At 42.7% G+C, this 13,662-nt stretch overlaps 1 protein-coding gene across 2 annotated transcripts in view; it reads left to right on the top strand.

The window, feature by feature from the left end:
• Positions 1 to 8,267: 8,267 nt before the first annotated feature.
• Positions 8,268 to 13,662, top strand: part of LOC140292301 (uncharacterized) — a 148,407-nt gene continuing 143,012 nt past the window's right edge. The window contains exons 1-3 of one of the 2 annotated variants that reach the window (XM_072379477.1): positions 8,268 to 8,305; positions 11,959 to 12,067; positions 12,152 to 12,286. In XM_072379477.1, coding sequence (XP_072235578.1) covers positions 12,000 to 12,067; positions 12,152 to 12,286 — 203 coding nt within the window. In that variant the 5' untranslated portion in view covers positions 8,268 to 8,305; positions 11,959 to 11,999. Of the gene's footprint in view, positions 8,306 to 11,769; positions 12,068 to 12,151; positions 12,287 to 13,662 lie in introns of those variants that run through there. The other variant, XM_072379478.1, reaches the window with a different exon arrangement.

Raw genomic sequence — 13,662 nt, 5'->3', positions numbered from 1 at the left:
ACTCTGGGAACAACAAGTAAACCTGAAGTTTGGGAGCGAAGTGCTCTGTTAGGAAAATATCTTACAATGAGATCTTTAAGATATGATGGAGCTCGGTCATTAAGAGCTTTATATGTGAGGAGAAGAATCTTAAATTCTATTCTGAATTTAACAGGGAGCCAATGAAGAGAAGCTAAAACTGGAGAAACATGATCTCTCCTGTTAGTTCTCATCAGAACTCTGGCTGCAGCATTTTGGATCAGCTGGAAGCTTTTCAGGGAATATGTGGGACAGCCCAATAATAAGGAATTACAGTAGTCCAATCTTAAAGTAACAAATGCATGAACTAGTTTCTCTGCATCACCCTGAGACAGGATGTTCCTGATTTTAGCAATATTCCGAAGGTGAAAGAAGGCAGTCCTAGAAACCAGTTTTATATGTGCATCAAATGATAAATTCTGGTCAAAATAACTCCAAGGTTCCTCACTGTAGAACTAGAAGCCAAGGAAATACCATCTAGAGTAACTATATAACTAGACAAGTTCTCCCTGAAGCGCTCAGGTCCAAAGAGAACAACTTCAGTTTTGTCTGAATTTAAAAGCAGACAGTTCTGAGTCATCTAGGTCTTTATGTCTTTAAGACAGGCTTGTAGTCTGACCAACCTATTGATTTCATCTGGTTTTATAGATAAGTACAGCTGAGTATCATCAGCATAACAACGGAAATTTATGCCATGCTGTCTAATAATAATAATTACCTAATGGAAGCATGTACAAAGTAAAAAGAATTGGTCCAAGCACAGAACCCTGAGGAACTCCATGACTTACTCCAATGTGTTAGGAAGATTCTGCATTTACAAGAACAAACTGGAATCTATCATAAATATGACTTAAACCAGCCTAATGCAGTTCCTTTAATCCCAATAACATGTTCAAGTCTCTGTAACAGAATGCTGTGATCGATCGTATCAAATGCAGCACTGAGATCCAACAGGACAAGTACAGAAACAAGTCCGCTATCAGAGGCTAAGAGGAGATCATTGGTAACTTTCACCAGTGCTGTTTCTGTGCTATGATGCACTCTGAATCCTGACTGAAACTCTTCAAAATGATCACAAAGTTGAACTGCAATTATTTTTTCAAGAACTTTAGACAAAAAAGGGAGATTGGATATAGGTCGATAATTAGCCAACACTTCTGAATCAAGAGTAGTTTTTTTAGGTAAAGGTTTAATTACAGCAACCTTAAAAGTCTGAGGGACATATCCTGTCAACAAAGACCGATTGATCAAATCCAATATGGAAGTGTCAATTAAGGGGAAAACCTGCTTGAACAGTCTGGTTGGGATTGAGTCTAAAATACAAGTTGATGGTTTAGAAGAGACTATTGCTGTTGTTAGCTCAGAAAGATCAACTGGGCAGAAGCTGTCTAAATACAAATCAGGTTATAAAGATACTTCTAAAGCTGCTGCACTTGATGATACATCAGTGATAATAGTGGGAAGGATTCCATTAATCTTCTCACTGATAGAAACAATTTTATTGATAAAGAATCTCATGAAATCATCACTGCTGAGAGTTAAAGGAACGCATGGCTCAACAGAGCTCGGACTCTTTGTCAGCCTGGCAACAGTGCTGAAAAGAAACCTGGGATTATTCTTATTCTCTTCTATCAATGATGAATAATAAGCAGTTCTAGCTTTACGAAGTGCTTTCTTATACGTTATTAAACTATCTTTCCAGACTAATTGAGACTCTTCTAAATTAGAGGAACGCCACTGTCTCTCCAGCTTTCTTGCAGTCTGCTTTAACGCACGCAGCTGTGAGTTATACCAAGGAGCCAACCTCTTCTGACTGATTACCTTCCTTTTCAGAGGGGCAACATTGTCCAGTGTTGTACGCATTGAAGCTATAGTGCTGTCAATAAGAGAGTCAAGTTCTACTGGAGTAAAATTTAGGTAGCCGTCCTCTGTCATATCAGCACATGGCAGTGAAAAAAAGGATGATGAAATCAACTCTTTAAATCTGGTTACAGCATTCTCTGACAGACACCATTTATATGTAAAATGACTTTATCTGTACTCAGCACTAACTGTGATAAAAACTCACAGACAGAAACTCAGAATAAGGGCCAGGTGGACGATACACAACAACAAGTGGAAGAGGTTTTTGTGATTTCCACTTTGGGTGGGAAAAACTGAGACTCAGAGATTCAAAAGAGCTAAAACTAATCTTGGGTCTAGGACTGATTAGTAACCCTGATCTGAAGATAGCTGCCACTCCTCCTCCTCTGCCTGTGGTTCTAGGAACATGAACATTTAAATAGTCAGAGGGAGTTGATTCATTAATGCTAACATGATCCTCCTGCTGCAGCCAGGTTTCTGTAAGACAAAATATATCAATATGATGATCACAAATCAAATCATTCACTAACAGAGACTTCGAAGGGAGAGATCTAATATTCAGCAAACCACATTTAATAGTTTGATGTTTTTGTTCAGTTAAAGTTTTTGTATTAAATTTTTTTTGCACAAGAGGATTTGCTCCTTTTGTGTTTTTTGATTGAGGGGGGGGCAGCATACGGTGGGAAGCCGCAGAGAAGTGTGTAAGACTACAACTCTGCATCCTGGTCTCAACCCTGGGTTGTCATGTTTTTGGATGACTAATAAATTCGTCCATGTTTCTAGAAATTAGAAGAGCTCCTTCCAAAGTGGGATGGATGCCGTCTCTCCTAATCAGACCAGGTTTTCTCCAGAAAGATTACCAATTATCTATGTAGCCCGCGTTGTTTGCTGGACACCATCTAGACAGCCAGCGATTGAATGAGGACATGTGGCTAAACATGTCATCACTGGTCAGATTTGGCAGGGGTCCAGAGAAAACTACGGTGTCCGACATTGTTTTGGCAAAATTACACACCGATGCAACATTAGTTTTAGTGACCTCCGATTGGCGTAACCGGGTGTCATTACCGCCGACGTGAATAACTATTTTACCGTATTTACGCTTATCCTTAGCCAGCAGTTTTAAATAGGATTCTATGTCGCCCGCTCTGGCCCCTGGAATGCATTTGACTATGGTCGCTGGTGTCGCTAATGCCACGTTTCTGACTATAGGGCTGCCAATTACCAGGGTTTTGTCCTCAGCGGGTGTGTCGCTGAGTGGGGGAAATCTATTTGAAACGTGGACAAGTTGATGGTGAACCACGGGCTTGACTTTAGGACGATGACTCCTCTTCCTGACAGTCACCCAGCCACTCTTAAGTCCCGGCTGCTCGGGATCTGCTCGGGGACGACTAACAGAGCTAGCTACGCTAGGTGGCTCCGCACTGACTAAAGGGGCCTGGCTCGCTATCGGGTGGTTTTCAACAGTGCAGAGCCAAGCTTCCAATTCAGATAACCTTGCCTCCAAAACTACAAAAAGACTACATTTGTTACATGTACCATTACCACTAAAGGAGGCAGAGGAGTAACTAAACATCTGACACACGGAGCAGGTGAAAGCAGGAGATAGAGGAAGAGAACTGGTAGTCATGCTAGCTAGAGAACCAGACACACCGCTAAAAAGTGAAAAATAAAGACTAAATATCTGTAAGAGTGAGCGTTAGAATTTAACAAGTATGCGATAGAGTTAACTATGCAAGATGTGTAAATTATAGGGAGAAACAAGGTGATTATTAGTAGTTCAAGAGGAGCAAGAAATGTCACAGTGCACACACAAAGCAACAGGAAGTGATGCAATACGTCTTACCGCAAAGCAAAGCCGCAAAACCCAAAATCTATCTATTTCTAAACAAGTTTAGATAATAAACTTTGTTGTATTACCTACTATGAGAAAGAACTGCACTTATTCTTCAGTAACCCGAAAATAAGCTTACCACTATAAGTTATGCACAAATACGGATTTTGCTATAAAATTAATTCCTTCTATCAAACTGACTTAAATCTTACTTCTTATTTATCCACTTCTAATCAAGTTTCAACGATGAACAACATTGTACTTTGTAGTATGAGAAAGAACCACACTGAACCTTCTAACCCTAACCCACACTAGTTATTAAGTAATAAACTGTAAATAATAAACTGGATTTAGACACAATAGCATAATAACAGAAGTCATTTAGACCTCAATAGTTGTAGTTACTGACGACTTAAGCCTCAGTATAGGGACATGTTATATGGAGACTATCACTCTGTACAACTGTGATATGAAAAGGCAGCACAGTAATAGTTTTGCCCTTAAAATAGGCAGAGTAATGAGGGAAGATTAAGGAAAATGCACGACACTCGTTCTCCACTTCACTCATATGTAATAAGTGAGGTAGAGAGACGTGCTTCCCCCTGCTGGAGCCTTAAGGTATTACTAATCAATTGATGCACAACCAACCCGCAACTGTTAACCACAACATAACTTATCTACTGTACTGTGCAACAACCACAACCATTTCTATTTGCAAATTATAACAATCTCTGAAAATATAGAACATATATACCTACAAAAGTAATTCCATTGTTTTAGTCAATCAAAATTATTAAGAACCACATAATCACACAAAGAAAAAATAAGTAAAATAATCTTCTGGAAGCATGTTTTCTACTTGAATTGGAAATACTGGCGTCAAAACGCCTTAAGGCCAAAAATTATTGTTGATCTTGCTGTTAAGCCTTTGGTGTAATGTAAGGGCTGGCATTTATTTTATCTTTTCACTTTGTTTTCACCGTCAGATTTGTGAAATGGATTTTTAAAAAAAGTTCGGTGCGTCTTACCTTCGATGTTGTAAACAGCTGCTTTTCATCGAAGAAGAAGTTTGTCTGTCTATTGCTTGAAAGAGCTGGATACCTGCCTTTGAGCTTGTATAGAACAACTTTTTCATATTCTTTTGGATAAATTCTCGTTGGTCGAGAGTTGTCTTAATAACCTTCTTCAATATCCGTAAAATCTCAACTATTAGCTCACAAAGTGTTCACCTCCCCCTGACCTCACCTCATTTGCATAATTATCTCCAGGTCCTAAAAAGTTAGCACAGACTGCAGAATATATGAGGATAAGCTTCTTATTGGCAAATTATATTTTCACAAGAAACAGAACAAATCACTGGAAAAGAGGACGCTGTTGTTAACTAAAATAATTTTGGACTTTTCATGTAAAGAAAACAGGATGGTGGCAATGTACTCCTAAAGTATCTGTGGAATAAGAACAGCTGGTGATAAAATATAAAATAAGCTATAAAGACAGGGGATACAGATTCTGTCAGGCTCAGAAACAGAAGCTCCCTTCAACCGTAAAACAGATTAATCATCAACATATTTACTAGAGTATTCAAAAGCAATGTGACGGGTGTCAAATAAAACACTTGCTCCTCTAATGAGGCTCCTCAGTTGTTGCCTCATCATGATGGCACTTTGATGGGGCATCACACTACCTTCTGGTCTGCCTGGGCTGGTTCAGGTAGTGGGAGACCCTCTTTCATGGCAATATTGTGCAAAACACAGCATGCCTTCCATAGAGCAGCCCCCTCCCCCCAAAAAATCTGCATGATTATCATTTACATTATTATTGATTAGAAACATAATGTGATTTATTTGTTTTATTCAAAAAATAAGTCACATTGAGTTTCAATCTGTGGGAATAACTGTGGTTTCTTCCATTAAAGTCATCTCTCAGGCACTCTACTGGGACCACTTCATCGACAGGCATGGCTGCAGCACAACTCATTCACTCCGGTAAGAACGTCCATCTTACTCAAAGTCGTCGTTCACATTGTCAAAATTTGATAAATATCCTGCAATGTTGCACAAAACTAGCAGTAGCAAACTCCGTGTGAAGTTAGCCGACTGTCACAGAGAAAGGAGTAAATAAACTGTGCTCCAGGGGGGCGTGTGGATGAAGTGGTCCCAGTAGAGTGCCTGTGTAGAAATCCCTCCGTTAGCTCTCCTATAGCCACAAGTGCTATGAGCTAACAGAGCTATAGTACACGTTCATTCATTCATTCTTCTTAAAGTATTGGTGAAATAAAGACAGATAATGCCTTATTTTTCCTTATTTTATACCCCGTCCATTGCGAGTTTTCTAAATAACTTCCGAAGAGCGCCGACTTTTGCCAAACTGTTCTCGGTGAGTAGATAAACGTATTTCGTGCCATAAATAAGGTCTAAAAATACCGGATTTCCCCTTTAAATAACTCATACACACAATTTAAGAATGAATCTGTTCGTACGAACGGTTCTTGCATGAGGCCCAAAGACTCTAGGACGGTTTCACAAGAATCACTGAGAACCCGACAGAGGCTGAAAGACAAAGTCTGGATGGCCTGCAGGTCCTTAAGAGGCCAGCTCTAATGAATGCAGACGAACAGCAGATGTGCTGGCAGGAGCAGTCCAGACTTTACCCTTGACTTCCTGGATACCTGCTCAGGCCTGGAATTTTGAACACAAACACAACCAAGTGCAATCACAACAGTAAGACTGCTGTTGTTTTTCCCCTCTGCCGTCACGCCACTGACAAAGAATCCAGTCTGACTGGATGTTATGAAAATAATGACTCATAAAAGCACCTTCATCTGAACACATCCTTCTCACACCACATAACACACTGAAATGAATAAAAACTAACAAGAAGATAGAAAAGTCATTTAAGTGCACAATGTATAAAATAAAGTAGTGAAGTGTTAACAGTGAGTAAATTAGAGTTAAATCCTGCACATAAACACGGGGCTGGGCTTTGAAACAATATTTTTCACAAACTTTGCTAGAGACCGACCGATCTGTGGTGATTACCTTTGTTGCCTGCTTTTAGTTATGTTTGTACCTGGGTGCTGGCTGGTTGTCTCCGGTTGTTTTTTCAGGCTGGGAGGAGCGCTCTCACCATTCCCACCTGTGTCCCATTACCAATCTGGCCCTTTTGACCTCTACCTTCTGTCTCCTGTTCGCTTTTGGATCCAGCCCTCTCCAGTACCTAACAACAATCACAACTTTTAGTGATTAACACGCATCTCCTGTGAGCGCTGATTCTCAAGTGTCTCTGTCCTCTGTCTGAAATGAACATTCCTGTAGCATCTTCCTGGCCTGTGTGTGCCATACAGGTGATAAACTCTCAGAGGCTGCTGTCAGATAACAGCTTGAGGAAAACTTTGAAGGATCCTGAAACATGTAGGCATTCATGTTCCTGAGAATCTGTTAAAGATAAAATTAAAACAGATGCATATCAAACATTCTGGTACATAAAAAGTCAACATTGATGAAGACCAAAGGCAGCTTTTAAAAAGGAGCTGCATAACCTGAGCATTGTTTGGAGCTAATGATCCAAACATGACAGATGTGTAAATGTCCACTCCAGCCTTTATTCCTCTGAAGGGGGACAAAGAATTAATTCATAATTAAAGATAAAATCATCTGTGATGAGTGTTGATGAGGTCATGTGAACCATACTTTGGTCTCCCCTTGTTAGGGTTTAATCATGTTTAATCACAGAACTGGTTCCTGGTGTGCAGTGCTTGGCCTCCATCTCCAGTTACCTTCTGCTGGAGATCAGTCTCCAACATCAGCTTTTAAATCTCCCTGATCTCTCTTGGTCGAGCCAGAACACTTATTTTCTGTCTTTGTGGACCCAATTGTTGGTGCCATTCACTCCTGTAACTTTGGCCAAGCAAAGTTTCAGCTCTGAACAACCTCTGTTCTTCTCTGGACTTTGACTTGTAAACCATCAGATATCAGTCAGATTCCAGTTCCTGCTTCCAGCTTCTGCTTTATTCCCATAAATCTTTACTCTAAACAACATTTAGTTTAGTTTAAAACTAAAAAGGCAGGTACAGTCTTCCTGCAGTACAATGCATAATGAAATAAATGTTGTGCTGCATCTGGGACTCATTTACAGAACGAGCAAATAATTGCTCATCTGCAGCTTCCTTTGACCTGAACTCAGCTACAAGTCCACCAGATGTGGCCCAGCCCTGCTGATATTAACCACTTTGAATACATTGTAGGGACATAAAGTCTGCCCCTACAATCCAGACAAAAAGAACTTTCAGAGCACCTGACGACTCATTTCCACTCCCAGGATGCATCAAACCTGACAGCTGATAGGAGTCAGGAGTGAGAGTAAGACTGATGAAACTGTTCATTAATTTTAAAACGAATCAGAAATGTTACAACAAGGTTACAAGCTGCTGTTAAACTCAGAGATAAAGATGAAATCAGATCCTGTTGCTGCTCCTCCCTCCTACCTGTCCTGCCCCCATCAGGGGTGGAGCTCTGACTGATTCCAGCAGCAGCTCACCTGTGTCTCAGTCTGTGGAGCCTCGTCTTCTTCAACACTTGGTTTGAACAAACTGTGAGTCTGAACTTTGTCTTCAGTAACTTTCCTGTTTGTTTCTGCTCTGTAATGTTTGGGGAACATGTTCACTTCTAATTTCAGGTCCAGTTTGATCACTGTTGTGTTTTAAGATAAATCTGCATGATTATCATTTACATTGCTATTGATTAGAAACATAATGTGATTTATTTGTTTTATTCACAAAATAAATCACATTGAGTTTGAATTTGTGGAAATAACTGTGGTTTTTTCCATTGAAGTCAGACACAGAAACTCACTGCTGTTTATCTTTTATGCCTTTAAAGACAAACAGTAACATCCTGGATGGAGGTGTGGTTTTGCTGCTGTATAACAGGAGTCAGGCAGGTTTTTCAAGATTTTTAATTTCCATCACCTCATAACTACCTCCGTGTTCCAGTACAGTCGGTACACGTCAGACCAGTTTTTCTTTGTTTCTCAGTGTTAAGTTTCTTGTCTTCACTGAACAAAAAGCCAGTCCATCACAGTAGAAATATGTTCGATTTTTTTGTGCACTTTTCTTTGTAACTAAATATTTCAAACTGTGAATAAAAAACTATTGAAAACATCATCTGAAAAACAGGTTTTAGTGGTGTCTCTAATATAAGTTTCTCTGTATAAACAGTGAAATTGCTGGAACTGGAGTTTTAAAAGCTTCTTCTGTAAGTTTTACCTTTCATTCAATTCAATTCAGTTTTATTTATATAGCGTCAGATTACAACAATTGTCATCTCAAAGCACTTAGATAATATAGTCCAATTCAAGCCAATTGGAATTCAATTCATTGTAATCATAATCCAATTAATTCATATAGAGCCAATTCAAAAAATAATATCCTAGCTAAGGAAACCAACAGATTACACCGAAACTTATCTTCAGTCCAATCTCCCGTCCTGAGCGTGCCTGTGGCGACTGAAAGGAACGACTCCCTTTTAACAGGAAGAAACCTCTGGCAGAACCAGACTCAGGAAGGTTGGCCATCCGCCTCGACAGAAAAGAGGGAAAAGAGGGGGGAAAAACACCATAACACCATTCAAAGGATACCTGTTGGAACAGGGAAACACAAGTTAACAACAACAATAATGTCACATGTACATAAAATCATTTGAGAAATTAAACAGGGGGAAAAAGAGAGCAAAATGAGGAAAGGTGTGACAGATGAGGTCCTCCAGCAGTCTAAGCCTATAGCAGCTTAACTATGGGATGTTTCAGGATTACCTGAGCCATCCCCAACTATAAGCTTTATCCATCCATCCATCCATCATCTGCCGCTTACCCAGACCCAGACGTCCCTGTCCCCGGCCATTTCCTCCAGCTCTTCCGGGGGGACCCCGAGGCGTTCCCAGGCCAGCCGAGAGACATAGTCTCTCCAACGTGTCCTGGGTCTCCCCCGGGGTCTCCTCCCAGTGGGAAGTGCCCGGAACACCTCCCCAGGGAGGCGTCCAGGGGGCATCCTAACCAGATGCCCGAGCCACCTCATCTGACTCCTCTCAATGCGGAGGAGCAGCGGTTCTACTCCGAGCCCCTCCCGGATGACTGAGCTTCTCATCCTATCTCTAAGGGAGAGCCCAGACACCCTGCGGAGGAAACCCATTTCGGCCGCTTGTATTCGCGATCTTGTTCTTTCGGTCACTACCCACAACTCGTGACCATAGGTGAGGATGGGAACGTAGATTGACCAGTAAATAGAGAGCTTTGCCTTCTGGCTCAGCTTCTTCTTCACAACGACGGGTCGGTGCAGAGCCCGCAACACTGCAGACGCCGCACCGATCCGCCCGTCAATCTCCCGCTCCATTCGTCCCTCACTCGTGAACAAGGCATCCTCCCCCACCAGCGGAGCCAACTCACCACCACCAGGTGGTGATCAGTTGACAGCTCCGCCCCTCTCTTCACCCGAGTGTCCAGGACATACGGCCGCAAGTCCGATGATACAACCACAAAGTCGATCATCGAACTGCGGCCAAGGGTGTCCTGGTGCCAAGTGCACATATGGACACCCTTATGTCTGAACATGGTGTTCGTTATGGACAGTCCATGACTGGCACAGAAGTCCAACAACATAACACCACTCTGATTCAGATCGGGGGGGCCGTTCCTCCCAATCACACCCCTCCAGGTCTCACTGTCATTGCCCACGTGAGCATTGAAGTCCCCCAGCAGAACGAGGGAGTCTCCGGTAGGAGCATTCTCCAGTGCCTCCCCCAGAGACTCCAAAAAGGGTGGGTACTCTGAACTGCTGTTTGGCGCATAGGCACAAACAACAGTCAGGACCCGTCCCCCCACCCGAAGGCGGAGGGAGGCTACCCTCTCGTTCACTGGGGTAAACCCCAATGTACAGGCACACAGCCGGGGGGCAATAAGTATGCCCACACCTGCTCTGCGCCTCTCACCATGGGCAACTCCAGAGTGGAAGAGAGTCCAACCCCTCTCAAGAGGACTGGTTCCAGAGCCCAAGCCATGCGTCGAGGTGAGTCCGACTATATCTATCCGGAACCGCTCAGCCTCGCGCACCAGCTCCGGCTCCTTCCCCATCAGAGAGGTGACGTTCCACGTCCCAAGAGCTGGCTTCAGTAGCCGAGGATCAGACCGCCAAGGCCTCCGCCTTCGGCTGCCACCCAGCTCACATAGCACCCGACCCCCTTGGCCCCTCCCACGGGTGTTGAGCCCGTCGGAAGGGGGACCCACGTCATGATTTCGGGCTATGCCCGACCGAGCCCCATGGGCACAGGCCCGGCCACCAGGCACCTGCTGCCGGGCCCCACCCCCGGGCCTGGCTCCGGGGGGAGGCCCTGGTGTCCCATATCCGGGCAAGGGATCATGAGGTCCAAATTTTTTGTTCATCATAAGGAGTCTTTTGAGCTGTTCTTTGTCTGGTCCCTCATCTAGGATCTGTTTGCCTTGGGTGACCCTACCAGGGGCTTGAAGCCCCGGGCAACATAGCTCCCAGACTCATTGGGACACGCAAACTCCCCCACCACGATAAGGTGACAGCTCAGGGGGGAGTATAAGCTTTAAAAAAACTTTCCTTTTTTCTATAAGCTTTATCGAAAAGGAAAGTTTTAAGCCTAATCTTAAAAGTGGAAAGGGTGTCTGCTTCCTGGACATTTACTGGCAGCTTATTCCACAAGAGAGGGGCCTGATAACTGAAGGCTCTACCTCCCATTCTACTTTTAGAAACTCTGGGAACAACAAGTAAACCTGCAGTTTGGGAGCGAAGTGCTCTGTTAGGAAAATATCTTACAATGAGATCTTTAAGATATGATGGAGCTCGGTCATTAAGAGCTTTATATGTGAGGAGAAGAATCTTAAATTCTATTCTGAATTTAACAGGGAGCCAATGAAGAGAAGCTAAAACTGGAGAAACATGATCTCTCCTGTTAGTTCTCATCAGAACTCTGGCTGCATCACCCTGAGACAGGATGTTCCTTTAGCAATATTTATTGCATGTATTAATTTAAAATCTGTTTTATTTGAAAGCATAACTTTGCTGAGACTCCAGAAACACAATTAATGACAAAAATGATTAAACTGAGACTGATGTGAAACAGAGAATCAGAGCCAATCGGAGGAGCAGCTGATCTTTTTACAGCCCAAATGATGGAGAGGAGGATGTGAGTTGATGTGCAGATGAATGATTTGTGTTTCCTCTGCAGATGAAGGTAGAAAGTGTGTGAGCTGATGTGAATTCAGCAGCATGGATCAGTGTGAGGACACTAAAACCACTCTGTGTGGGGAACATGAGAGCCAGAGCAAAGCTCAGAGGTGAGATGGCCATCTCAAACTGTCCATGACTCTGCTCCATGTCAGAGCTCAGCACTCAGATCACCAAACCACCTTTATTCACAGGAACCAACCTGAACCTGAACCTGAACCTGAACCTGAACCTGAACCTGAACCAGAACCCAGCTGTGTGTCTTTGAAGAGCGACAAGTCAAGGGGAATCATTTGGGATTTCAAACACAATGTTCCATCAGAACAACAGTAAGTTGTGTTCAGTATTCACTTGAAGCTGTTGAACCTGCTCTAGCCTTGGCTGTGTTCCTCTGTAAGCCAGCCTGCAGCCCGGCTCCTCCTTTTTAATCAGTTTCTGAATCTAAGATGACTGTCATGCTGCTCTTCTGGCGTCTGAAGCCACACTGTCAAACCCACCCTCCTTTTTATCTTAGTGGTACTGACTGTAAGACCATGTTTTCCTGTCTGGATCCATAGGAAACGTGAACCTGAACCCAGCTGTGTGTCCTTTACGAGTGACAAGTCAAGGGGAATCATTTGGGATTTCAAACATGATGTTCCATCAGAACAACAGTAAGTTGTGTTCAGCATTCAGTTAAAGTGTGCTGTTGAACCTGCTCTAGCCTTGGCTGTGTTCCTTTGTAAGCCAGCCTGCAGCCCGGCTCCTCCTTTTTAATCAGTTTCTGACTCTAACATGACTGTCACTGATGCAGCTGTTCTGGTGTCAGAAGCCACACTGTCAAACCCACATCCTTTTTATCTAAGTGGCACTGGCTCTAAGAACATATTTTCTTGTCTGGATCCATAGGAAACGTGAACCTGAACCCAGCTGTGTGTCCTTTAAGAGCGACAAGTCAAGGGGAATCATTTGGGATTTCAAACATGATGTTCCATCAGCCCAACAGTGAGTATCTGTCAGTATTCAGTGGAGGCTGCATCATGTTTCAGATGATAACCAGTTTTCAGCTGAATGACTTGAGACTTGGATCAGTTCTTGATGTCTCTGATGAGACTGATTAGCTGCATCAGGTGTGTAATGGGATATTTTAGTTCAGTCCTGCAGCTCTTTATTAAAACAAAGGGAGAATATTGCTGAATATCTGTCCACTGATGTGGCTTTTTCACAGGATGCTGATTATGTAGTGAGCAGGGCGGCTGATGTAGAAATATTACGTTCTCACACGTTGTGTTTAATGACGTCAGTTTAAAACGACCTTCTGAAGAAAAAAGAAAAGGACCAAATCAACCCAGTAATGTTAGTAACTGATCTGTTATTAATTCTCTCCTAATAAACCTGCTCATGTTATCTGGTGAAAAGATCTAATTTTTTAATCTGACACTTTATATTCCAGAAAAATCAAATATTCCAAAGTCAGTGTTTTCCAGTGTAGTGCAGCTGTAGTTTGTCTCTGAAAGAGCAGAATGAATCTGATCACACAAACAGTAAAGACTGGGTCAGAGAACCATACTGAAAGCTCAGAGCTTCAGTCTTCCTGTTTTCTCTCAGGTAAAATTACATCCAGCTTCCAGTTTCACACACCTGCTGACGTCTGCCTGCAGAGTGACAGAGCTGCCACAAGGGGGAGCTGTAACATTGTTCCACAGCAGCCACACTGACTCTCTGA

The sequence above is a fragment of the Leuresthes tenuis genome, unplaced genomic scaffold (assembly GCF_036924035.1).
Source record: "Leuresthes tenuis unplaced genomic scaffold, fLeuTen1.0.hap1 SCAF_1, whole genome shotgun sequence".
Lineage (NCBI taxonomy): Eukaryota > Metazoa > Chordata > Actinopteri > Atheriniformes > Atherinopsidae > Leuresthes > Leuresthes tenuis.
The sequence above is the reverse complement of the archived record's forward strand: the minus strand, read 5'-3'. Positions and strand labels throughout refer to the sequence as shown.